This window comes from Anolis carolinensis, chromosome 1, assembly GCF_035594765.1.
Source record: "Anolis carolinensis isolate JA03-04 chromosome 1, rAnoCar3.1.pri, whole genome shotgun sequence".
In the NCBI taxonomy this organism is placed as follows: Eukaryota; Metazoa; Chordata; class Lepidosauria; order Squamata; family Dactyloidae; genus Anolis; species Anolis carolinensis.
Window position 1 is genome coordinate 230,707,641 of NC_085841.1, and position 27,389 is coordinate 230,735,029.

General features: G+C 38.5%; 1 protein-coding gene across 5 annotated transcripts in view; it reads left to right on the plus strand.

Annotated features, from left to right (window-relative positions):
* The window catches only part of lrp1b (LDL receptor related protein 1B), a 1,066,453-nt gene that overhangs the window by 585,776 nt on the left and 453,288 nt on the right, over window positions 1–27,389 (plus strand). For all 5 annotated transcript variants that reach the window (XM_016994954.2, XM_062970961.1, XM_062971003.1 and 2 more), the window contains 2 exons: window positions 24,197–24,316; window positions 26,830–26,958. In XM_016994954.2, coding sequence (XP_016850443.2) covers window positions 24,197–24,316; window positions 26,830–26,958 — 249 coding nt within the window. The remainder of the gene's footprint in view (window positions 1–24,196; window positions 24,317–26,829; window positions 26,959–27,389) is intronic.

Genomic DNA, 27,389 nt, shown 5'->3' on the forward strand with positions numbered 1-27,389 from the left:
CAAACAGTGGTCACGGCTATACACTTGTATCCAAGTCATATCTTAAAATGACAACTTTACATTAATCAGTCCAAGGTAGAAACACCATACTATTTCATCCACTTCAATCTCTTTCTTCATATAGGAAGAATTTCCCCTCGTCACAAGTAGAAAGTGTCCACTGTGTATCTCATAATTACTTGTGTTATGAAACTTGGAGGGCTAACAGTGGTAGATACATTCTTCAAGTGTGGCTATTTTCATCTCAGGGCTGGATTTTTCCACATTTTTTGGCTGCGCACCTGAAAACGGTTTTCCGATGCCAGTCATTTTCAGGAGGCTCGTGATAATGGATCATGGTTCAGCTGAATAGCACAACCCTACTGGTTAGCATTTTTTATTCCTATACATTGGGATGGTCAACTGATGCTCTTAAGTTTTCATATTTCACTGTTTGGACTCTGGATCATGCAGTACAACAGGTATAGGCAGTTGTCCTTCCTATGACACAAACTAAGAGCAGGGGACCTTGCCTGCAGAAAGGTGTAGTCTGCCATATACAGGAATGAAGGTAAAAAGAGCTCTCTAAAAATGAACATGGAAGGTAGCTCTGTCTGATATGTGTGGGTCACTCGATCCTTCCCAGAATCAAAAGATACCTGTGTCAAGAGGTTTCTCTAGTCACTAGCCAGCAATTTTCAAGTGGCTCAAAGGGACTGTAGGTTGGAGGAGCTGGAGAAGTCCATTCCTCCCAAATCTAGATTCAACACTCTCATTATTTTACCTTTACATTCATTCTTGTTAATAGTGTATTCAAATTTACTTAAATTATAAATGATGAATTTGTACTCATTTAAATTAGGCAGCTGAACATTTATTGTTGTTGTGAGTGTATCCCTGTGTATGTGTGTTGGGGGGGATCTGTTTACTTTTGTATTCTTGGTACAAGGGTATGATTGAGAAACCAGATGTGCATTGTGTGTAAGTCCATATCCCATATATAGTTGTGCCTTATCAATTCTCTTTCCCAGACTGCACAAAGCTTTCTCTTTCTCATTCAGAGGCTTTGAAACTTCTTTTTGAAGGTTGTTTACAGATTTTTTCTAAAGAGAAGGAAACTTTTCCCATCCCCTGTTGCTGGGGGAAAAATAGGCAACCTCTTCTGCTGCACATTTGCTAAAATGATTAAATAAGTGTTTTAAAGTGAGGTGGAAAGATCGGCAACCTGAGCAGTTTAAAGTACATCTTTTTGGACATTGCAATATATCACTGAAACACATATTAATGAGTGGTCAACACAGCTTCCCTAGGAATCTTTCAGCTTCAAGTCATGCTGAAAGGTCTGTTGCTTTCTCCTTTTCTTCTGCTTTGAGAGGAATCATTGAGATATGCTTTGCCAATCTATTCTACAACCATCTAAGGGCAATTTATATCCAACTGGGAACATGTTTTAATCTGACTCCTCTCTCTCAGGTGGTTCAAAAGCTCTGTTTGAAGAAATTTCCTACAAATTACTTTTCACTGTGCTGCATAATGAAGAAAAATCTTCGTGGATTTTCCTAAACTTTTTTTTCTTCAAAAGATCACTCCCAGATTAAAACTCTGGAGCAAAACATAACCATTCTGTACAAAGAGAAACACTAGAAATTGTTTTTTATATATCCATCTGTCCTTTATTGGAAAAGGTTCTTGTATTCTAGGTTGCTTGACTACTTTCTACAAGAGATCTTCCACAAAATATGCACCTGGAAAAGTGCCCTCCATTTAACTATGTCCTATTATGTAGATCTGGACTTTACTTTCACTACAAGATGGGAGAGACTCTAGGCCAGAGGTCTTCAAATTTTTAAAGCACAGAGCTAGTTCACGGTTCCTCTATTGGGGGGTGGCGGTGAGGAATATAGTTTCAAAAAATGAACACATTCCTATGCACATTGCACACGTCTTATTTGTAGTGCAACAAACCATGAAAGGGCAATACAATATTTTAAATAAAGAATAATTTTAACCAACATTAACTTATCAGTATTTCAGTGGGAAGTGTGGGATGATGAGATAGTCTAATTAAATAGGATTGCTGTGTACTTTACTTACTTAGGCGATCCCTCGTAGGCCGAGGACAATGCATGTTCTCCCGCAGTGAGGACATTGGTTTCCAGGTGGAAGGCGGTTCCGGTCAGGGTTGGCTTGATGCTCCTTCCTCTTGGCATGCTTCTCCCTTAAGCCCTCCATTCGTGCCTCTTCGAACTCCTCAGCACTGCTGGTCACAGCTGACCTCCAATTAGAGCGCTCAAGGGCCAGGGCTTCCCAGTTCTCAGTGTCAATGCCACAGTTTTTAAGGTTGGCTTTAAGCCCATCTTTAAATCTCTTTTCCTGCCCACCAACATTACGTTTCCCGTTCTTGAGTTCGGAGTAGAGCAACTGCTTTGGGAGATGGTGATTGGGTATTCGGACAACGTGGCCAGTCCAGCGGAGTTGATGGTGTAGGGTGGCCGTAACTCTAAAGTTTAGAGTGGGGGGCAGGTAAATGACCTTGGAGGGCTGCATCCAGTTCACAGACCTTAGTTTGGGTCCCCCTGCTCTAGGCTATTCTAGGCTTTGAATGTCATTTTCCTGCTTCTTGGCAGGGAGTTGGACTGGATGGCCCGTGAGGTCTCTTCCAACTCTATGATTCTAGAAGGGCACTTACTTGTGGAATTTCTTCTGGAATCTTTTTCAGTCTGTCCATGTGTATATGTGTGTGCCTTAAAATAATCTGTCAAGCATGAATTTCATAGGGGTTTTTTTTAACAGAGCTGGATTGCCAGCAATTTCCTCTGACATATAGTTTGTAGCACTTGGCATTGGTAATCTTCCTTCCAAATATTGAATACTGAGCCTGCTTAGATTCCATGTTTAGTGGAATCTTGGAATGCCTTCAAGCATTTAGACTTCCTACTAAGTAAATTATATAGGAAAATCCAGCTTGGTTTTTACCGTAATATATGTTAATGTTTTGCACTTTCATCTATCAAATGTCCATTTTCTCATATTCCTCATTTTGCAAAGATGTCAAAGTGGTGTACCATATTTTTCCATTTTGTGTTAGTATGCTGGAGATCACAAGCTAATGCCTTCCTCCTTTATTGTCTGTATTTTCTGTTCTGTCTCCCCACTTCCAGTAGAATAACATTTAATGCTCTATGTCTTAAATTTTGTAAATATTATGTCCTATTGTAAACTATGAATGAGTGATTAACAGTGTGTTTTTTTTTACTGCAGTGAAACAATTTCCTTTGGTTCAATGAGTGATGAAATCTAAATCTGCCTAGCTATATAAAGAAAATACTCTATCCAGGAAAAGGCAATTATTTATAATATAAATTACAAATATTTATTAAAATACTATTTCCTTTTTCTGAATGTCGTCTTCTGTCTAGATATTATATTGACTGTAGTGGAGGGTAGTAGTGGTTAAGCCATTTACGTTATTCGACATCTGACAAAATGCTATTGGATATGTGTTGGCCAACATTCCCTAGGAAGTTGTTAGGCAGTTAAGCAGCCCCATTTTGTAGTAAATGCCAAGCTTCCCTTTGAGAGTTCCTCTGAAGACCTACTTTGTCAGTAAAGGGAGGAGAGAGCATATATGGAAATCAATTGTTTTTTTTTAAGTTTGTTTAGGATCAGAGGATGAGAAAGAAGAGGGGGGGGATGAGGAATCCCCTGCCCAAATCCTAGCGAAAGGGTGGCTCAGGCATGTCTTATCAGAAACAGAATGAGTCTGGAAGAGCACAGCTATAAAACTCTGCCATTAAATGCAGTCAGAGATATAGATGAACATGTTTGCCACTATAAAATAGATAAGAACGTCAGCTCTTTATTGAGAGCAGCACAAATCCTGGCACTTGGAATGCTTAGTGTGGTCTCAATAGATTTATATCTCCTAGGTTATTTACTGGCTATGGATAACCTCTGAATTTCAGGCATTAGTTTACAACTTTTTGACCTTGGACTGCATGTCCCCTGTTTCATCTTTTCCCTGATATTGAACCTGGCTTTCTTTTGGCCAGAAATTGTAGACTCCAGATTACTGAATTTCATTTGTACTTGCAGCTAAAGAGGAAAGGTTAACATTCCACAGATTAGATTTGGATTCTTAAATGCATTCACAAAAATAATAATACAGCGCAACAAAAAGATTATTATATCTCAATTTTAGGCTTATTCCTTGGGTTATTTGAGGTGCAGATTCAGAAAATTGCATTGGATAGACTTCTCTAGTTTTTAGATAAGGTTATCATGCTTCCTAATGGGCAAACTGATGAAGAGTGGTATACGTCACATGTTCTGTAATTCAAAACCTAAAGCTGATTGTGCTATTTTTGGAAGCAGCAGGTCCAATATACCCAGACACACCAGATATTAGCCAGTGTAATATAGGAAAGGCAAACGGCCTTAATGCTTCATTTATACTTCATTTTTAGGTAAGAAAGAACATCCTATATACTAAGAACATCAGAAGAAACTGGATAGAAACTGAAAATGAGTGCAATAATCTATTGGTATAAGTTTCTAAGTTATTCATGCAATAACTAATCAAACAAATGTGTCTTGTTCATGTATTTCACATTATCTGAAATTTGAATAATTTTGCTACTGTGTTGGCCTTTGACTCTGTACATCAGTGGCTACTAAGGAACATACGAATCTCAATTTAAATCTCCATACCTGCTCTACATAATATATTTGCTGTTGTAGAATCATGGAAGCAGGTGTGTGACCAATGATCATTAAATTATTGTCACATTCTTCATGGTACAATAGGTACAATCTCATAAAAAGGCAGACAATTGTAAAATAACAACCGCCTGCATTATTTCAAAGCAGCAATTGAATTCTATCAATCATGCTATCCTTTGCTGTCAGGAAGGCAAACAAGAAATGCTTATGGGTAGAAATGACATAAAGCTTAGGTCAAATTAAATTAAATTATCAAACCTAATCTGCAAAAGAAATGCACCTGAAAAATGTGTGTGTGGGGGGGGGGGGGAGGTAGGTCTTGGAAGTGGGCAAAAACTAGTTAGAGGTTATAGCATATATTTGATACGAGTCTAGACTTCAACATGTGAATATAGAATAATGAAATGAACTGAACAGATATAATCAAGCTTAAATCCATAAAAGTGCAAACCTGCTGAAAGACATTACAATATGCAAACAATTTTAGAATACGCATGACATACAATTATAAGATGATTTCTGGGAAGACCTCAATTTGTAATCTGCTCTATAGTTTTTTATACCTTTGGTATGTATCAAGGACAGGGCAGGATTGAACGATTCTTGCTTGTATCATGAAAAATGACTCCTCAGCATAACACAGTAGGTCATTTTAAATAGAGGGGGGGAAAGATGCTGCAATATACATTTTTGTTATACAGCATGCTTCTTTCTAGAATGTAAAACATTCAGAACAACAAAAGCACTATGGTTCAACAAAGCATTTTAAAAATAAACAAAAAACATGTAAGCAAATGCTTCTCTGTACTAGCAGTTCTATCTTGGTCTTGAATTTTTATATAGGAAATAAGAATTCACTTGGATGATATTCAAATGTAAATTGATTTCCACAGATCATAACCCCAAGACAAAGGGAAATTTAAACTTGGCTCTGAGATATGGTGCTTCCATTTAAAGTTTTTTTAAAAAAAAAATCCCACAAAGGGGAACAGAAACTGGAAATTGTCTTTCCCAGTAATTCTACCTTGTCAGTGATAACTTCACAGAGCTTTGAATGAAATGCACTGCAGTATTCTATTAAATTCCTTGTTTTAAGACTACAGCCCAATGGCATTATCCTATGCCCTAAGATTGACTAACTGTCAAGGGCCTCTATTCTCATAATATATATAAGAGAAATGCTTCAAATGCTTCCAGTGTCCCTGGAAGGGCGTTTAACCATGTTTTCAGGCCATTTTCCAGAAGTCAATTTCCAGTTCATTTCCTCTTTTCAAAAAGATCATGCCCAGTTCCATCAAATTGCCTCCTAATATGCTTAATTGGCATAAATATTAATTTTGGTATATGAATAGCATTTCATTCTTTTCACTTATACTTGTATTGCAAGAAGAATGAGTATCTTAATAAATGAGAGTCACTGTGTTCTCGTAGTTTGTCCACTGGATAAGGATTCTGGAAAAAAAGGATTTGAACTCCCATTTAGTCACGGAAAATGATTGGGTAAACTTGAGCAAGTCATATTTTTTAAGCCTCAGAGAAGGGCAATGATAAAACCTGCTCTGAAATTTTTTAAAGAAAACACCATGATAAGTTCATTTTAGAGTAATGGTTCTCAACTTGTGGGTTCCCAGATGTTTTGGCCTACAACTCCCAGAAATCCCAGCCAGTTTACCAGCTGTTAGGATTTCTGGGGATCCACGGGTTGAAAACCACTGTCTTAGAGCCACCATAAGTGAGAATTGACTTGAACACCATAACAGCAAAGTTAATGTGATTCAATTTGTTGTCGAAGGCTTTCATGGCAAGAATCACAGGGTTGTTCTGTTTTCGGGCTGTATGGCCATGTTCCAGAAGAACATGGCCACACAGCCTGGAAAACACACAACAACCCTCAATGTGATTCCTTTATATCTGAGGAACTTAAGGTTGGAACCAATAGCTGAAGTTGTACACAATTTACAATTTAAGTATATTTCAGTGTGAAATAAGGTATCTTTGTCCAGAACGAAGGATAGCAAAAACATTTGCAATTACTCTGTACATGGCCCTGGTAGACTAGTTACTTCATATATTATCCATGTTCCTTTCATAATCATCTCCTCGTATTATTGGGCAAGTATAGTTGGTAATGTGATATGAAGTTCTATCATCCATCTCTGCTCCATAGATCTGTAAGCAGTCATACATACAGCCTCATGAGACTGGCAAAATTGCCTGTCCTACACCAATTGCACATCTCTTCAGGCACGAAACCCGATAGCTCCCATCATATGACGTTGATCTACTTCTGGCGGGGCCCTTGGCCTGAAGAAGGGTGAAATTAGTGTAGATGGCAGTGATAGCGACATGGGAGGTTTTCTGTGTTGAATTGAAAATAACAGGGGGAGGGGAAGCCAGGCGGCAATGTTTCCTCCTGTGGGATGAGGTTAGGGGGAAGGCAGCAATGCGAGGTGTGGAGCAATGGGTTCTCCCCAACCCCCATCAGGCCCCACCGGATTCATTAGATCTATGGCAAATTGGGGGGTTAATGTGATGAGATCCTTAGAAAGCACTTTTACAGTATAGGAGATACAAAGATGAGAAAGAATTTATCTGTTTTGTTATTTTACTTATTGTAAACCTGTTTGAAAAACAGAACCTGGATACATAGAAAACGTGTCAGTGATTCCTACGTGTGGGTGTTTGTGTTGAAGAGAGCAATCAAGACTAGACAGGGTATTGAATTGTCTTCTCCTTAAGATTCTCCTCATATCCTTACTTTGTAGACTGAAGCAACAAAATGTTTTGTCAGCTGTAATGTCTTAATTTTACTGTGTTTTTTCTTGTTCTTGGAGCTACCAAAGAACAGGACACATTAAAAAATTCTAAAACACACTGCAACATGTCTGTTACAGATGTGTAAATCCTAAAACATATTTTTTGTGTAAATAAGTTTAGGATCAGCCTGTACATTTATTTTCTTTAATTTGTTGGTGGCATTGTAGACTTCGATGCTCTGAAATATGAAGAACAGGCTGTATTTTAAAATCAGGAAACTCTATGAAAAAACATTGATTGAAGTTGACATTACGGATGTAATACTTCATTGATTTCATAATCAGGGGAAGCAACACTTTTTAAAATACATTTTTTCTCTCATCGTCCAGAATCAAAGGTTCACAGCAAGATGTGGAATTGTCCTCCATATAAGAATTCCCCCTTGAAAATTTCCTTCAAGTCCTTAACTGCAATTGAGGATTTAAAACTATATTTTAGGCATTCAATGCAAAAAAAAAAAAAAGGAGAATCTTGTAAAACCCCACTAAACTCCCAACAAATATACTAAAATGTTGTACACATACACGTACTTTTAATGATGTCTGAGATCTTATAATTGGAAATTGCTAAGGCTGAAATTGAGGCCTTCTGGTTTTTACTATGTGTTTGGCCACGGAACTATAATTTCGTCTATGAACTTGTCCTTTTTGAATCCAAGCATTGAAATTTACTGCTAATATTGAGGTCTAGCAGACCTGGAATATAGTGAGATTACTTGACTCTTAGAACTTATCCAGACACACAGAGAGACAGAATGGAAAAAAGAATGCTATTTTAGGCACCATCTACACAGCACCTAAAACATGGCATTTCCTGAGTTAAAAGGGGGTTGGCTACATGACACTAGTGGTAAATCCACACTGATTCACTGCAACATATTCAAAAAATGGTCCCCTTTTATCCCTATTCCGGCTGGAAAATGCATATATTGACATCACTGTATATCCCTGCACTTGCAAAAAAGCACGTGCTTTCCTTCCCTCTCCCCTGTGGAGACTGCTTAAGCACATGTCTGGTTTTAAAAAGCCTGAAACAGCTGATCAGCAGATTGGCTGTGAAACAAATAGCTGATTTAAAGGAAGCACGAATTGAGAGCAATTACAATTCTCTGAAACTCTTTATTTTAAACATTATAATATTAAACAGAGCTTGAATAAACAATTGGGGCAGAGACAAATCTGGCAGAAGTTTTTTTTTTTTTAATCACTCCGTTATGTGCTTAACCTCATAAGTGCACATGTGAATCTGCTTGTATTTATAGTAAGATATTCACACGTGTGCATACAGAGGCCAGCGTATAAGGGAGTGATTTTTTTTAAAAAAAAACTTCTGCTGTCCACCCTCCATCTTGTTCTGAGACAGAGGAGGCCGATGAGGATGGTGGGGGAAGAAATCCTGGGACCCACAGGTCTGTGTGGGGGAATGTTCTCGGGTCCCAGGATTTTTTGTGCTCCATTTAAAACTTGCATTTTTGTGCTGTCTGGAAGTGCCCTTAGAGAGTATCAGTTGGATAGAAATATGTGGGTTTAATACATTATAAGGTTTGGCTAAACAGTGGCTGTCAAGGGTTATATAATGTGTTCGTGGTGTGTATGTGTGTTCTATGATCTGTTTATGGTATGTATGGTATTTAAACTGTCATCTATTTGAGGAATATATTTGAGATCTACTAAAGGGAGGGAGGAAGCAACCTAGTGCAAGAGCAGCTGGAGTAGTTGATCACTATCTACATCTCTTCCCCAGCTTCCCCTGAGTTGATATACTTGAGCCCCTGAGAGGAACCCTTTCCAAAATCTGGATTGCCCCCAACCAGTCATTTTCTGGAAGGCCAACCTATGAGTCTTTGTCGTCAGATCATATAACCTCTGGTAAGAATGAAACTCTGAGCCCAGCCTCAAAGAAAGACTCTTTTCCCAATCCCCTTGCCATTTGGCTCAGAAGGGCAGTATCAGAGTCCTAACCTTCACTTAATGGGTGCCATAGGTGGTCACGAGACTCCTCTTTTCTCCCTCAAACACTTGCCAAATGGTTCCCTTTTAGATACCAGCCAGTCAATTGCTCAGTCCACTGTTGACAATGGCTGTTCAAACAAGCTTTTGAGAATGCCTGGTCCCAAGTTGATCTTCGCAATTGTTATGCAGCCTTGCACTTCATCCCATGCCCTCACCCATGGTTACAGCTTTGCACTTATCCCATTCTCTTGTCCTATTGTTTACAGCCTGGCCACATTTATAGTAGCTTACCACTATTGGTTGAAGAGCACTGTTTTAACTGAGTTTCAAGTTGCCATTTTATGCGTGTATATGTTTTATTCAATTGTATTGAATAAAAGTGGGGGGTTGGACTAGATGGCCCATGAGGTCTCTTCCAACTCTACTATTCTATGATTCTATTATTCTATATTGTGTTTTATTTTATGTTCTGTTTTTAGACACCTAGTGCCATGTGTAAGCCGCCCCGAGTCCCTTCGGGGAGATGATGATGGCATACAAGAATAAAGTAGTTATTATTATTATTATTATTATTATTATTATTATTATTACTATTATTATTATTGACACAATGACATAGTCTGACACAGCAAACAAGATGGATATGCTGGATTTCATATCACAGAATCACAAGTCGAACACTTCCCAAGCGTCTAGGACTGTGTGATGATGCGTGCAGATCCCAGTAGGGTGGCCTTTTGCAGTTGGGAAAATCGTAATTTTGTTAATATCTATTGTTTCCAAATGCTGGTTGAGATCTTTTGGCATGGTACCCAGTGTGCCCATTACCACCGGGACCACCTGTACTGGTTTCTGCCAGAATCTTTGAAGTTCAATCTTGAGGTCCTGATAGCGGCTGAGTTTTCCCTGTTGTTTTTCATCAATCCGACTGTCACCTGGGATAGCAACATCAATGATCCAAACTTTTTTCTTTTCCACAACTGTGATGTTTGGTGTATTGTGTTCCAGAACTTTGTCAGTCTGGATTCGAAAGTCCCACAGTATCTTTGCGTGTTCATTTTCCAATACTTTTACAGGTTTGTGATCCCACCAGTTCCTTACTGCTGGGAGGTGGTACTTGAAGCATAAGTTCCAATGAATCATTTGGGCCACATAGTTGTGCCTCTGTTTGTAGTCAGTCTGTGTGATTTTCTTACAGCAGCTGAGGATATGATCAATGGTTCCATCCTCTTCCTTGCACAGCCTGTATTTTGGGTCATCAGCTTATTATTATTACTTACTTAGGCGATCCCTCGTCGTTAGAGGACGATAGTCTTCCAACCTTGGTATCTTGGGTGTGTGTTCTTAGGTGGCTGAAGAGACCGATTCTTGACCCGCATATTCTCCCGCAGTGAGGACATCGGTTTCCAGGTGGAAGGCGGTCCCGGTCGGGGTTAGCTTGACCCTCCTTCCTCTTGGCACGTTTCTCCCTTAAGCCCTCCGTTCATGCCTCTTCGAACTCCGCAGCACTGCTGGTTACAGCTGACCTCCAATTAGAGCGCTCAAGGGCCAGGGCTTCCCAGTTCTCAGTGTCTATGCCACAGTTTTTAAGGTTGGCTTTGAGCCCATCTTTAAATCTCTTTTCCTGCCCACCAACATTCCGTTTCCCATTCTTGAGTTCGGAGTAGAGAAGCTGCTTTGGGAGACGGTGATCGGACATTCGGACAACGTGGCCAGTCCAGCGGAGTTGATGGCGTAGGAGCATCGCTTCAATGCTGGTGGTCTTTGTTTCCTCAAGCACGCTGACATTTGTCCGCCTGTCTTCCCAAAAGATTTGCAGGATTTTCCTGAGGCAACGCTGATGGAAACGCTCCAGGAGTTTGGTGTGACGTCTGTAGACAGTCTACGTTTCGCAGGCGTAGAGCAGGGTTGGGAGGGCAATGGCTTTATAAACAAGCACCTTGGTATCTCTACGGATGTCCCGGTCATCAAACACTCTCTGCTTCATACAGAAAAACGCTGCACTCGCAGAGCTCAGGCGGTGTTGTATTTCAGTGTCGATGTTGACTTTTGTGGAGAGATGGCTGCCAAGGTAGCGGAAATGGTCAACGTTTTCTAATGTGACACCGTTAAGCTGTATTCCTGGCTTTGCAGAGGGATTAGCTGGTGCCTGTTGGAAGAGCACTTTGGTTTTCTCGATGTTCAGTGAGAGGCCGAGCTTCTCATATGCTTCTGTGAAGGTGTTTAGAGTGGCTTGTAGGTCTTCTTCTGAATGCGCACAGACTACGTTGTCATCAGCCTATTGGAGTTCTATAACAGATGTTGTGGTGACCTTGGTTTTGGCTCTCAGTCTGCTGAGGTTAAATAGCTTGCCATCTGTCCGATAGATGATTTCCACTCCGGTGGGAAGCTTCCCATCAACAAGGTGAAGTATCATAGCGATGAAGATGGAAAATAAGGTGGGGGCAATAACACATCCCTGCTTGACACCTGATTCCACCTTAAATGGGTCACTTTGGGAGCTGTTGCTGTCCAAGACTGTTGCCATCATGTCATCATGGAGGAGCCGCAGGATGTTCACAAATTTGTCAGGGCACCCGATTTTTTGGAGGATGGTCCAGAGAGCATCTCTGGATAGACACCCTCCCAGAATCCCAGAATGGCTTCCGCCCCTCCAGAGGAATAGTGGACATGATCTTCACTGCTCGACAGCTCCAAGAAAAATGCAGGGAACAAAACCAACCTCTGTACATGGCATTCATTGACCTTGCAAAGGCATTCGACACAGTGAATCGCATTATTATTATTATTATTATTATTATTATTATTATTATTATTAATTACTAGAGTAGACAGAAACAGGTGAAAAAAATAAATAAAAAATCTTACCCAATCCCAAAATGATCAGTAAAACACTATCTGAGAGGCTGGAGGGTGGGTCAAAAGCTGGAATAAACAGACAGAGACAGAGACAGTGCAGGGCTGCCTTAAATAGGCTCAGTCCCGTTCTCTTTTCTCTTTGCCCTGGCACTTAGTGCCAGAATGCAATTCAATGGCTTTTTCCATAGAAGGTCAGCAAAACGAACGCCCAGTCATACTGCTCGGGTAGGGAAGAAGTGAAATGCAGGCAGTCCCTGAGTTATGAACATCTGACTTACAAATAATTGATAGATATGAATGGGATGAAGGATGCTGTCTGGGGAGTGGTAGAGCTAGCTGTTCCTCTCTAGACATGGCTGGGGAGCCTTGGCTTCTGGCCAGCCTCCCTTGCCACATACCAGGAGGAGGAAGAGAGCAGGCTTGTTAACAGTCTCCCTTGCATTCCTCCTCAGACAATGTTGGGACAAGAAGTTGCCCCTTGCCAGAGCCTTGGTTGAGAAGGAAGGGAGGAACCTTGCTGCCAGGCTCTCATGCATTCCTCCTTAGCCAAAGCTGGGGACGTTTTTTAAAAAACATAAATTTGTTCAGACTTACAAACAAATTCAACTTAAGAACAAACCTACAAAACCTATCTTGTTTGTAAGTTGGGGACTGCCTATACAGAACCCCATATTCACAGAACTAATGCATGTGCTTTTGTTTATCAATATCAGACAAAATTTCATCTCTTATCTTTTCCTAGCTCCTCCATTCCTTTTCCAGTTATCTTTTATTTCAAAAACATTCACTGTTATCTTTGAAAATATATGCCCACAAATATATAACTGTATATACATTAATAAACCCTGTGAATAGTTTTTAATGTATCTAAAGTTAATGTAATGAGTTAAATAGTGCATTTTTGAAGAGATTTTCTCCCTCTCTTAAGAATATAGCAGCCTTCTCCTTCATGCCTGCTTGAAAGAGAAATATAGCCTGCATCCGTCATTAAACTCACAAAAGGACACATGTAAGCTAACAATTTTCAGTGAAGTGTGTAATTATATCTTATATTTAAATTATAACAATAAAGTTAATTGTTATCATCAAAGATGACAGGCTATATATTTCTAGCTTTGACTGTTTTACTGTGTCCTAAAACAAGGGACCTTCATGATAAAATGATGTATGAGCATGAATAACTAGTCTTGGATTTGCTATTCAATCTATTTCTAAGATCTTCCTAGACCTGACATTTTAGAGAAAAACAATGCTGTTTCTCTATAAGATTTGTAAGAGACTGACAGATGAAAATGTCAGAATTAAAAATTAAGAAATTGTGAGAGTCTCACTTGAAAGAAGGCTATTCCGTGCTCATTGTTATATTATCTTCCAGGACGATTTACCTACCTGCTTCCCTGTACATGGTCTGAACATATTTGGTACCATTTCTATGAATTCCATAGCCTAAAACGTAGTGTAAACTAACATTTTTCATGGTTGGTGATGCCACAGCAAAGCATGATATCAGAAATAGTCTAGAGGTTTTTATATTCTTTATAAATTGCTCTAATAGTATTTATATTTAATATGAATGTTCTAATCATTCTGTTCATATTTATATGTGTATGTGTGTGTTTCCTAGGGATCTGTTGTCTGTAATAACAGTTTATTATTAATAATTAAATATATTTTTTGATAAATATGCCCAGCTGTAAAATGCTATTACAACATGGCAAGTACTGTCTTTCCCTCTCACATATTTCAAGATTTGTTTTATTGAAAGATGTCATACAGACAGTAACAACACCAATTGGACAGCAAAGCCAACCTCAGTAAGGTCTATGTAAGAAATCTTTCCTTTACCCACAATGCCATGTCTAAATGCTTGAAATTACTTGTCAGATTTTATACTAATATAAATAAGCAATTTTATGGGCCTTTCCACTCAAGATTGCCAGGTATCATATTTAAACCAATTTTTCTTACACTGAGAAATTTATGGGTGCTTCCAGACAGCACAAAAATGAAGATTTTAAAGGGAAGACAAAAAAAAAAATCCTGGAACCTTAGAGCAGGTCCACACTCAGGACTGTCAGTCCTGGGATCGGATCCCCTGCCATCCTCACATCCTCTGTATCAGAACAAGATGAAGGGCAGATGGGGTACATCCAGTGGAAGGTTGTTGCTTTTTTAAAATCATTCTGTTATGTGCTGGATTACACATACCCACATACAAATATCTTAATATAAATATAAGCAGATTCGCATGTGTGCATATGAGGTTTAGCACATAATGGACTAATTTTTTAAAAAAATCCACTTAGTTTCTCCATTCCCCCAATTATTTATTCAAGCTCTGTTTAATATTATAAAGAGTTTCAGAGAGTTCTAATTGCTTTCCATTCATGATTCTTTTAAATTAGCTGTATGTTTGTTTCACAGCCCAATCAGCTGTTTTGGGCTTTTAAAAAGCAAACATGTGCTTGAGCAGTGCCCACAGGAGGGAGAGAAGAAAATCACATTTTTTTTTGCAAGTGCAAGCACATACAGTGATGTGAATATGCACATTTTCTGGCTGGAATAGTGATAAAGGGGGATCTTTTTACCCTGTGGTTTTTTTTGTTTTTTGTTTGTCTCTTGCAGCAAATCAGCATGTATTTACTCAGGAAATGCCATGTTTTAGATGCCGTGTGGATGGACCCATAGGTTTTCTCAGTATACCCCATAGAATCTATTCTTCCCTTCAGTATAGATGGACCTCATCTATACTGTCATATAATGTAGACTCATATAATGAAGCACAAAAGGGGTTCCTTGGATTGATGTTTCATAAACAAAACCAAAAGAAACAAAGTGGTAACTCCCAAACTGATGCCAACTGTTAAGTTGTGAAATGTTCAGACCATTGAAGAAAACTCAGGTAGAAACTTATTTGGTAGTATTATTACTTTACTTATGTGATTTTCTGAGTTATGCTTGGATTGGTGGTATAATACACTACAACCTGTGTATCCATGAAACTAGTATCCGTTGTTTCATTTACCTGCATATGTTCTCTCTAGGCATTACTTAGATTCTCCAGCATGATCTTATGGTATGCTTTTGTTAGAAGTTGAACATTGAGTAATGTTGGAGGAACTAGTGTCATCTTTAGGTCACCTAAGTTCTTCTGTGTAGATCTCTTGATATGCTTTCACTGGAAATTTTCCATTCAATAGGAGTAACTATTATTCATGATTTTTACTAACCATAGTAAACCCAGGAATGTATCCCCCATAGATATAGAAGTCATACTGTAGATTGTATTTTAGCATTATTCCACTTAAGACTTTCACAGCTTTTACATTTTAAGTGTATAGATGATAATATAATTAAATGCTTGTATGCATTTTTTTAAAAAGCCAGCTAGTCTCCATGCTAGAAAAGGTGATTCATGGAAGAATGTAGTAGCAATCAGGGCTGTATCCAAGGGGGGGGGGGTTGGGATTCAACCCCCCCACACACAATTTTAAGGTTTTTTAAAAAATCTGGTTTACTCGTGAATTTTAACTGGTTAACCAAATCCCCATGAGTGTCCACTGAAGTTTATCAATGGAGTATGATTTCTAAATTATTTTGTGTTATGGAACTACTCTTCATGATTCGCTACAAAAAGTTTCCACCCACCCCACTCCCAACCCCTTCCAAATTCTTTTCTAGCTATGGCCAGCAATTCATGTGACTATTGCAGGGGTCCCCAAACTAAGGCCTGGGGGCCGGATGCGGCCCTCCAAGGCCATTTACCTGGCCCCCGCCCTCAGTTTTAGACTTAGGCTCACCCAAAGTCTGAAATGACTTGAAGGCACAACAACAATCCTACTTGATTATCTCATTGGCCAGAAGCAGGCCCACACTTCCCACTGAAATCCTGATAAGTTTACAGTATGTTGGTTAAAATTATTTTTATTTTTAAATATTGTATTGTTCTTTCATTTACCAATATTCTAAATGAAATATTGTAAATGAATGATATGGTAATAATATAATATATTATGTATACATATAATATTGATAATAATATTATATTGTAATACAATATAATATTTATTTATTTATTTATTACAGTATTTCGACTCCACCCTTCCCACCCAATAGGGGACTCAGGGCGGCTAATAATAATAATACAATATAATAATATTGTATAATATAATAATATTAATTATATATTATATATTAAATGTAATATTACTAATAATATTACGGTATAATGGTATAGTACAATATAGTAATATATAATGCTAATATTGTGCTATGCTAATAATATATTGTATGTACATACAACTTGTAAGCCGCTCTGAGTCCCCTTCGGGGTGAGAGAGGGTGGGGTATAAATGTAGTAATAAATAAATAATTGTTGCTGGGGGGGGGGGGTTGCACTACAAATAAGACATGTGCAGTGAGCATAGGAATTTGTTGGTTTTTTTTTTTCAAATGATAATTCGGCCTCCCAGCAATCTGAGGGACCATGAATCGGCCCTCCACTTAAAAAGTTTGAGGACCCCTGGACTATTGAGTCAGAACATAGTTTGTTAATGCAAAACTTCTCTCTTCATACATCCTGAAAGAAGTGTCACTTCTTTCTGTGTTAGCTAACTATTTTTATCCCTGCAAAACAATTGTCTTATTTTCTAATGTAATGGATGAAATGTGTTTTTAAAGATAATGTCTCTTCAGTAAGCAAACCATACTTATCTGAAGGCTAGACACATACAAACACATGCCCTTGCTTAAAATCCATCCAGTTAATGGCTAATAAAATGTTGTAATCAGCTAAAAGTTTCCCAATTTCCTTTTACTATCTGAAAATTTTGGGTACGTGTGTTGGGCGGGATTGTTAAAAGGCTTATTTTGCCATTATTAAATGAAGGAAGCAACTAACCGGCATTTTAATTCTCCCTTTTTTCACTGTTATCAAAAAGGCACTTTAAACATGCAGATTTGTGAACTCACAGAGAGGTTGCCTTAAATCAATAAGGACTTTGTTATAAGAGAGGTAGTTCCTTGAGTGAGGATAACACAGCCAGAACTGTCTGACAAATAAAATTGCCAGATCTTTTAATTAGGAGCACAGCTTAGTGCAAGTCAAAGATTCCTGATGGGATTTGACTAAGGAAATGTGCCAAACATACAAAACAGTTGCTGGGATTATACAAGAAGGTGCTGCAACTCATTCTTGGCCATACTTCACATCCATAAAATTAAATGAATAGCCATTAGTGTAAAGGTATAAGAAGAGCTCTGCTGTATCACACAAAACATTCATTTAATGCATTTTAGGGACCAGCCAGATTGAACCAAAATGCCTGCAAGCATAGCCCAGGGACAACAACTTTCCCTATTTCTTTGTCCTAATCCTAGCAATTATTTTTGAATGGTCTATTTTCTGTTAGCTTATGTAATGATTTAGCTGTGTTAGTCTGAAATATTACTATGCAAAGGAATTTTGTAGCACTTTCAAAACCAAGAGAAAAAAAACTATATATCATAAACTTTTATAGGCTTATAACCTTATCATATTGACCAAAATTGGTGGCATACACTGGTTCTTCTCCATTTTCCTCACAGAGCCCGCTGGCTCCCATCCCATGACATAGAGCTACTTCCAGCCGCATACTCCAGTTCCTCTCCTTTTGCATCACGAAACCTCACCTTAAGCCCCTTCTACGCTGCCATATAAAATCCAGATTATCTGCTTTGAACTGGATTATATGGCAGTGTAGACTCATATAATCCAATTCAAAGCAGATAATGTGGCAGTGTAGAAGGGGCCTCAGACTCACTGCAAATCTACTGCTATTTGTCTCCATGACATACCATGATTTCTAGTGAGTATCTTGGATTCCCTGGGTTTAATCAGACTTTTCCCTGGTTTAGGCAGAATCAAAAGTTGTCTGGGGTTTCCAGATTTGGGATATCCCATGGTGTTGCAGTTGTCTGGACAGCTAGATCAGGTTCATTTCAGATCAATCTCCTGTTCAGAAGGACACCACCACTATCACCTTTTCCCTTGTCGTGATCAGCATTTGGGTGAAAAGTTGATTGACTGCCTCCTTCATGCTGACCATGTGGATGCTCAATTCTGTCATTAGCATATGCAACGGGTATCTCATAGAGCGCTATGGCCAGCAGGAAATGGCAGTAGTGACATAGAAGGTGAAGTGACAGACCAGTGGGCCAGATGTGGTCCCAGTCCACCTGGACACTGGCTATAGATTCAGCATGTACATGCTAGATTGAGAGATGTTCTGTTCCATATTTACTCTGGAGTAACCTGTCTGGCATAGAAATAAACTACAACTTGCACCTAATGGTAGACTTGAGTAAATGAATATTTATGGTGAATAATTTGTTGATAGAACGGTCTGCCATTATTTTTTCTAATTCCCCTTCAAAGTCATTGGAGTTCTATCTACATCCAGTTCTATAGATTAATTGTGCATTTTGTGAGATAGCATGATTTTTAGATCTGTTCAAAAACTAGTGGCAATATGTTTTGTTGGGTTAACTTTAGTTCTTGTATTGTGTGGAATACATAACTTGAGTTAACTCACTTCAACTTCTTGTGAAGGTGGAGCAAGGTTAGAGAGACCTATAATTTATTAAACTGTTGACTCTTGCTCTCCTTCTTCTGGCTATTTTGTTGTTAAAAAGTTTTCACTGCACTAACAGAAGTTCAGAGAACATAAATATTTCATAAGTTCTAGAAATAACACTTAAAGCAAAACGCAAAAGCATACTGTAAACCATACAATTTAAAGAGACCAAAATTCTCAAAACCTATTATGAAGGTGATGGGAGTTCTCATTATTGTGGTTTATGCCAGTGGACAACTAGACAAAGGACATATCTATACTGACTACTAGACCAGAATGTGCCCAGATCAGATTTGTAGCAGCCAAATGCTTCACGGAGCTAATTGGGGGAATTGCATGGCAAGGTCACCACAATGCAGAATTTCCCATTAACCAAAGTTGTAGGATTTTTCAGATTCTGCCCCAGAATTTGTAGTATTCCCTGACTTTGGGTTCATCTGAATAGTTGGGCTGATTCTGGATTGAAACTAGTTGTTTGATGTTAGGTTTTTAATGCTATTTTCATATGTGGGGTCTTGTTGGGATTTTATGCCAATATGTATCTGTTTTATGAAGGCATTGAATGTACAGTAGAGTCTCACTTATCCAAGCTGAACGGGCCGGCAGAAGCTTGGATAAGCGAATAACTTGGATAATAAAGAGGGATTAAGGAAAAGCCTATTAAACGTCAAATTAGGTTATGATTTTATAAATTAAGCACCAAAACATCCTGCTATACAACAAATTGGACAGAAAAGGTAGTTCAATATGCAGTAATGTTATGATGTAATTACTGTATTTACGAATTTAGCACCAAAATATCATGATATATTGAAAATATCGACTACAGAAATGGCTTGGATTATCCAGAGGCTTGGATAAGCGAGGCTTGGATTAGTGAGACTCTACTGTATATCGTTGTTTGTTGGAATCTGCCCTGAGTCCCTTCAGTGAGATAGGGCGGGATAGAAATAAATTGTTGTTGTTGTTGTTGTTGTTGTTGTTGTTGTTGTTAACTGTTCTCACAGCTATGCCGGCCTCTGATAGCCCATTAACATGCTATGACACTTACTATCCCCTCCCAACTTCTGTGTTGTGGCAGTCTCTGGGTGTGACATAGTTCCTGTCATCTGCCATCCACTGCAGTATCATTGGCAAGGATGGTGGGTGGATTAGGGAAGGAAAGGAGAGAGGAGGGGGATTCCTCTCCATTTTCAGCCCTCCCTCATCACTCTATTGCCTTGGCTGACATCACTGCAGGTGATGGTGGACATACTGTGATCAGACACTCGAGAAAGGAGGGTGTGTGTGAGTGTTCAGTGGTGCCAAATTGTGTTAGGAGCTGCTGGGTATTCAGGCGTCCCTACCACCTTTGCAGCTGCTGGGAAAGTTACTGTCTGACACATGCAAGTGCCAACCTGGCTATACTTCAGTGGATCGGCCATGGTATAGTGGGTCAGTTTAGATCTGCCCAAAGATACAACTATGTTGCATTTTTATTTTGCATAGTAGGACCAGAGCAATAAAGAAAGATAAAGGTGTAGTAAAAAAGAAGTCATATTGACTCAGCTGGTTTCTGCTCACTTTATTTAACTGATAAAGAAAATGATTCCCTTTTCAAATACAGCACAATTTTGAGGAGTGTTATCTTCAGAGTCTATTTCCAGATTTATCTCTAGTCTTCTCATGTTACTCAACATTTATCCACACACATGTTAAAGGAAAAAGCCCCAGACTTTAAAGATGTCTAGAAATCAATCTGATCTCATCTGATTTTTTTAAGCTAAGTAGGATCTGACCTGCTCAGTATTTGATGGGACACCTCCAGAAATTATCAGGTAATCTAAGTGTTGCCTTAAACCCTGGAGAGAATGCTGTCATAAACTCTCGGTTTCTGCTACCAGTTAAAGCTGAAAATGCTGTGCTACCTAGTCCCTTGATCTCTTTCAATACAAGAGAGCTTTGCAAGATTCTATTAGAGATTTTGTGAATCTTAGGGAAACTTACAGCTTCCTTACACCTGCCCTTTAATCTGAATTTTGAATAACTAAAAGCATGTCGATTTTGGAAATAATTTGGAGTGCTTTTATTGATATGTCATAGGCATTATGAAGAGTACACCCCTTTCTCTACAGGACAATATCTATTTAGCTTTATTATAGTTAACAATAATATCCAGTGTTTTTAAAACAAAACAAACTCATCTGTTTCTGTTTAGCAGTGATAAACCTAAAACCAATCTCATCAATAAAAATAGTCCTCTTCTAACAGCATATACCAAAGATAACTTTCAAGTAAAGTTTTGAAAGGATTGTAACAGTCAGATATCATTTTTTAAATACATATATAATTTATTTTACCTGATAGGTAACTTGAATATTTTTCTCTCCTTGCAACTCCAAGCTTATTTTACAATTCATCTGAAGGAACCAGATAGGCCTGAATGGTACAGAAATCTAAAGGGGTTATGAAAAGATAGAATTTGTTGAATCAGAGTGTTGCAAACCATTTTATATTTTCTTTCAACAAAATGAAAATAATAATAAAAAGTGAGAACTTGTTAAAACTCACTGCATTGGAAACTAAAATTGTTTTTGACATTTTGTCCATGTTTGGAATAGTGGCTGTTGTAAGAATCAGATTTGCTATAAAGAGGGGAAATACTTCTGCACTGTTTATATATATATATATATATATATATATATATATATATATATATATATATATATATACACACACACACACACACACACACACACACACACACACATACATATATCATATTCTTTTCCTTTGTTTCACAAACCTTCAGCACATATTGTTATGATTGAGCCTCATGGCTCTGTTACTGACAGACGTGGGCGTAAGACTCCTCGAGAGTCAGATACTCTCGAGGAGCGAGAGAGAAAAAGACTGCGAGACATATTTGCAGCACCATCTGACGAAGAGTCTTTCGAGGGGTTTACGGAGAGAATGGAGGAGGGGCTGGTTAGCTCAGAGGAGGATGAGATGGATTGGACTCGGGTAAGGGAGGAATTGGGTGCCACTGGCCATGATGGGACAGAAGATGAATGGGGACCTTCAGGATTAGACCCATGGCTTAGCTGGAGGGATGGGACGGGATCCACAGCTGGAGATGCTGTTGGGCGTAGTCAGAGGTGTTCCAGCTCTGACGAGGAAAGTGATGAGGAAACGCCCGGGTTAAGGAGGACAGCTGACAGTGATGAGGATTTGTAACTGGCATAAAATGGGGCTTGGGAGCAATTGCAAATTGCGTTGGGCAAGGTAATCTGGACAAACGCTTGGGATCTGTGTGTGTGGGACGCTTTCCTGAAGACTGGTGTGTTTTCCTGTGCTGAGACCTTGACCTTCCGTCGTCTTCTTGACGGACGCCATCTCCTGCTTTGAAAACTCGGACTGAACTGACCACGGCTTGTCTTCCCCCCTTCTTGGACTTGGAAAACTACAACGTCTGCTTCTGGCTTTGATCTACGGAACGGAACTGGTCTACTCTACTGCTACAATCCTTGGCTGATCTGCTCGTGTTGGAAATCCTGTCTGCTGTGTGTGTGTGGGAGCGACGCAAGTTACTCTAAGCACAGTGTTGGCAGCAGAGAGGAATCTGCTGCCAATTAGTTGCATTCTTTGTATCTTTTGTTCCTTGGCTTTCGTTTTGTTTATCTTCAGGCTGAAGCAAGCAGTTTGTTTTTACCTGGATTAAACTCCGGTTTAATCCGGTTTATCTTTTGAACATTTACTTTTGTCCCTTTTTGCTCCTAAAGGCAAATACTGCCTGGCCCTTGTGTTTTACGGGCATTTTTTGAGTTCTGTAATCTAATAAACTCTGTTACTTTGAATCTTGTGGCGTTCTGTCCTTGACACATATACTCTGGTTGTACATGAATGGTTATGCTTCCTGTTGTTTCAATAATACATATTCATGGTAGAGAGAAATGTAATTGCTTGTTGGTTACCCAAGATATGCAAATGGATAGGAAATGGATTATTTTATCAGGCTTTAAGCTTAAGCTTAATCAAGTTTACTGTAGGTGTAGCTATAGCTCACTTAACTTGACTGATTGAAGAAGGAACAGAGTGACAGTGGTATGATATGATGGCAATGGTATAAGATTCTTCTTCCTCAATATGTCTGGGTGCCTTTATGTCAAAGAAGTACTAGGTCTTTTATGCCATACACACACATGTATACTAAGTAGCATTTCCATGAAATCTAGCTAGGGTGGTATGCCTGTGTAAAAGAGAAATCAAAAATAAATCATTCGGTCCTGCAAAAATAGAAATCAAAAGTCATTTTATGACATCCACACAAAATAAAGGACAATATAGTACCTGGAAAATCTGAGAAGTTAGACAAATATTTAGAATGTGGATACTATGGAACAAACTGGACTGTTTCTGGACACACCTGGAGACCCCAGGTTGAGAACCACTGCATTAGCTGAATAAATATTAAAATGTAAAAAAAAAACCCCATACTTTTGAAAAATACACATAAACACACTTTAATTAGAAGGCAGATAGGTGATAAAAGTGAAAAGAAAAATATATTTCAGTACTATAAAGAGATACTGGAAGACTGGATTTTTCGTGAGGGAAATGGAAAATATGCCCCAAATCCAATGTGATGCTGGTGGTAATTTTTATGTCTGCAGTTCCTTTAACCTACAGTTCTCAGTGCTACTCTACCCCTGGAGAGCTTTGCTTTCCTTTGAAGCAGGCTTTCAATTTACTTTCTAACTGGGAGAAAAGTTTGACTTCCATTTTGCACCTGATCCTGATTTTATGCAGACAAAAGTCTAGAACTGTACACAATCCAAAAGTACTTCACAGATAGTGAGATAACTTGGATGGGGATTCAAAGAAACAACACAATTGTGATTGCACAATAGCTACATCTTTACATTTACATAAGATGGCTACTGGTTCATAAATAAGTGAAATAGGTAATACACAATAGCACTGGCAAGCAGCTCTTACGTCAGTAAAACAGTGGATCTTCTTCTGGTGTTAGTCAAATGAGCTATTCTTAAATAGTTTCATTGTTTTGACAGTTCCTTAAAGACAGCCAAGACTTGGAATATATTTATTGCCCCGTTGACACAAAAATCACCAGAGACCGTGGACATACTCACCAAGGATAGCAAGGGTTCATGATTCTACAGTCAATGTTGTTTCAAAGATCATCCTCACTACTTCATAGATTTCACCATATAAATGAACGAGATTTCACATGCCAAATATCTTTTCTTGCAGAGTTACTACCAAAATGTCAACAAATGCAGTGCCAATACAAATGTGCAGTAACCAGAAATGGAACAAGCTGCTACTGTGCAGAAGGCCTTGAGGTGGGCCTCAATGGGAAAACCTGCCAAGGTAAGTCCAAGAAGTTGATCATGTTGTCCACAAGAAGTTGACCACTTGAACTAATGATAAATCCCATGAATGCATATGCTAACTTATTTGCTTTCAGTGAATTGTAGAGGATGGCCTCATTTGGATTTTAAGAGATAGCTAGAAATCACAATTTCCTGGATTCTTGCAATTGCAAGTTTATTTTGCACTGCAATAAGAGGACAAATAAATCTTAAACAAGTGGAGAAATCTTAGTAATTGAAAGGAATGGAATTTTTGAGTCATAGGTATGTGATAAATGTAAGATTATGAGAAAGTTAGAGTTGGAGTAATCTACATAATAGACTGTTAAAATGTATGTGTTCTAAAAGTGAGGTTTTTCTTATTGTGTTTTTCATTCTTCAGAAGATTAGTCAGATCCTTACCCAAATATTGGGGTAAATGAATTATTGGCCATGAGTATTTACTACACACTTACAATAGAGCCTCCTGTGGCTCAGTGTGTTAAAGCGCTGAGCTGCTGAACTTGCAGACCGAAAGGTCCCAGGTTCAAATCCGGGGAGCGGAGTGAGCATCCGCTGTTAGCCCCAGCTTCTGCCAACCTAGCAGTTTGAAAACATACAAATGTGAGTAGATCAATAGGTACCGCTCTGGCAGGAAGGTAATGGTGTTCCATGCCATCATGCCAGCCACATAACCTTGGAGGTGTCTACAGACAGCGCCGGCTCTTCGGCTTAGAAATGGAAATGAGCATCAACCCCCAGAGTCAGACATGACTGGACTTAACGTTGGGGAAACCTTTACCTTTACCTACAATAGATAACCTTTTTAAAACAACAAAACAGTAAAATAAAGTACCATTGTAAGAGTGTTGAAAGGAGACATAAGGTCATCATGGGTTAGGAGTTTTGAATATGACAATTATAAATATGCTGTCCTCTATTCCTGGCCAAAAAGTTTTACCTTGGCATGCCAGATGCAGCGCCTAGTAATCACTCTACAAAGCTTGCACAGTATATTAAAACAACACACATATTTTGGGACGGAAGACATGTGTAAAATTGGTAGACTAATTTGTAGCAGGACAGGCAGAAGCAGAAAAAAGAGTTCTAATTTTATTCCAAACTGGAATAGGAAAAGTTCTATTTTAAAGCATAATTCCTCCAATCCTCGTAAATACTCATGCTGGGTGGAAGATTATGGCGTCCATAGTCTGAAGACAAGCTTTTGTATATTTGCCTAAATTCCAAATACCATTTTGCCATTAATGATTGCTGATATTCCACATCGGTGACGTAACTACTAATTCATAATTAAGGCCCTTTCCACACAGTTAAATAAAATTCCACATTATCTGCTTTGAACTGGAATATATGGCAGTTGAACTCAGATAACCCAGTTCAAAGCAGATATTGTGGGATTTTCTGCCTTGATATTCTGGGTTACATGGTTGTGTGGTCGGGCCCTAAAGTAATGCCTCCTGAACCAAATTCCCCACTTCCCCACTCCAAACTTCACCATATTAGGTGAAGGAAGTCTATTCAGCTGCTAATCAGGACTCAGTGAACACGATCAAATGCAGCTGAGATAAGGAATTATGATGGAGATTCTGCTTCTGATTGTCACATTGTCAGGATTGGTAGGAAACATCTTCCTTGAACTACAATTGGAATCTCAAAACACCTCCTTCACCCTACCCAGCTGGTATGTTATCTTATAGAAATTGTACAAAGTCTTACTGAATACAATATTGGTATGGATCCCTAATCCTAGGTTACACATTCGTAACCTAGGGTTACAAATGATATTACTGAGTAGCAGTTCTTTTCTATAGTTTCATTGTTGTTCCATATTCTACATGCATACACCCAATGCTCCTTTTTTCATTGTTTCAAGGGTTCCTAAATGTCCACTTTACATTATTGTTTTAATTTTTTCCCACTAAAAAAACGGCCAGTAGAGCCCCCACCCCACCCCAATCTTTATGTGACTCCTCATCAGTTTCAGGTCTGTACTGACATTTTCTCAAACTAGGATGTAACTGCTTAATCATTTTGAAATAGACCTTTATAGATTTAGAAGAGGTGGGATGATGTGAGAAAATTAAAAGTTATGCTCCTTTGGAAGCTTCAAAATGTATAGGATTGAGGAGTGCACAGTAGATGAAAATGGAAGGTTTATGTCTGAAGGGTTCCTTAGGAAATTTATATGACCCTTTCATTCACTGGCAGTTGCATATCCCTGTCTTAAAGCAAAGACCTTGAGGAGAATAATTCCTGGCTCCAGTGAGCCATTTATAAACTCAACATAAAAATAGATTTTTTTTTGTTAATGCCTACTGAAATTTCCTCAGCCTGTAAACCAACTTTTAGACATGGAACTCTGCAGATTTCAGCTGTATTTGGCTTGACACTCAAGAAGTGGTTATGTTTGCCAAGACATTTTCATGTTTAGACAAAAAGGGCACTTTGAAAGGAAATCTCTCTTTTATTTTGATTCTACTTACAATTAAACCATCTTGCTCTTCTCTTCAGATTTGAATGAATGTAATCTGTATGGGACATGTAGCCAAATGTGTGAAAATACAGATGGATCATATATCTGCAGCTGTGTGGAAGGTTATCTTCTCCAGCCAGACAAAAAGTCTTGCAAAATTAAAAGAGGTAAGAAGAAATAGTTTTTCCCTTCTGCAATTATTTTTTTTCAATTATTTAGTTATCTTTTTTACAGTTGGTAATACCTGCCCCTGGGCAAATATGCAGAGCTTAGACAGATGCTTTAAAAAGTAATTATTTATGGTTATCATTCCAAGGGTAAAAAAGTAATCAATCACTTTTTATGGTTTTATATAGTTTGCAGTAGTAACTAAAATAGTTGCTCATTTATTTTAAACCTGTGATTTCTACAAATTACAGACTGTGATATAAAACTTGTTTTTTCTTTACACCCAGCACTTGATTATTAACACCACAAATGGAAAATACATTAGTTTGAATCATAATATTCCTCCATCATTTAGTTATTTCATGGGCCTATAACTATCAAAGTAGCTAAAATGTTAGTGAAGTTACTTCTAATTAAGTTACATTTGCAA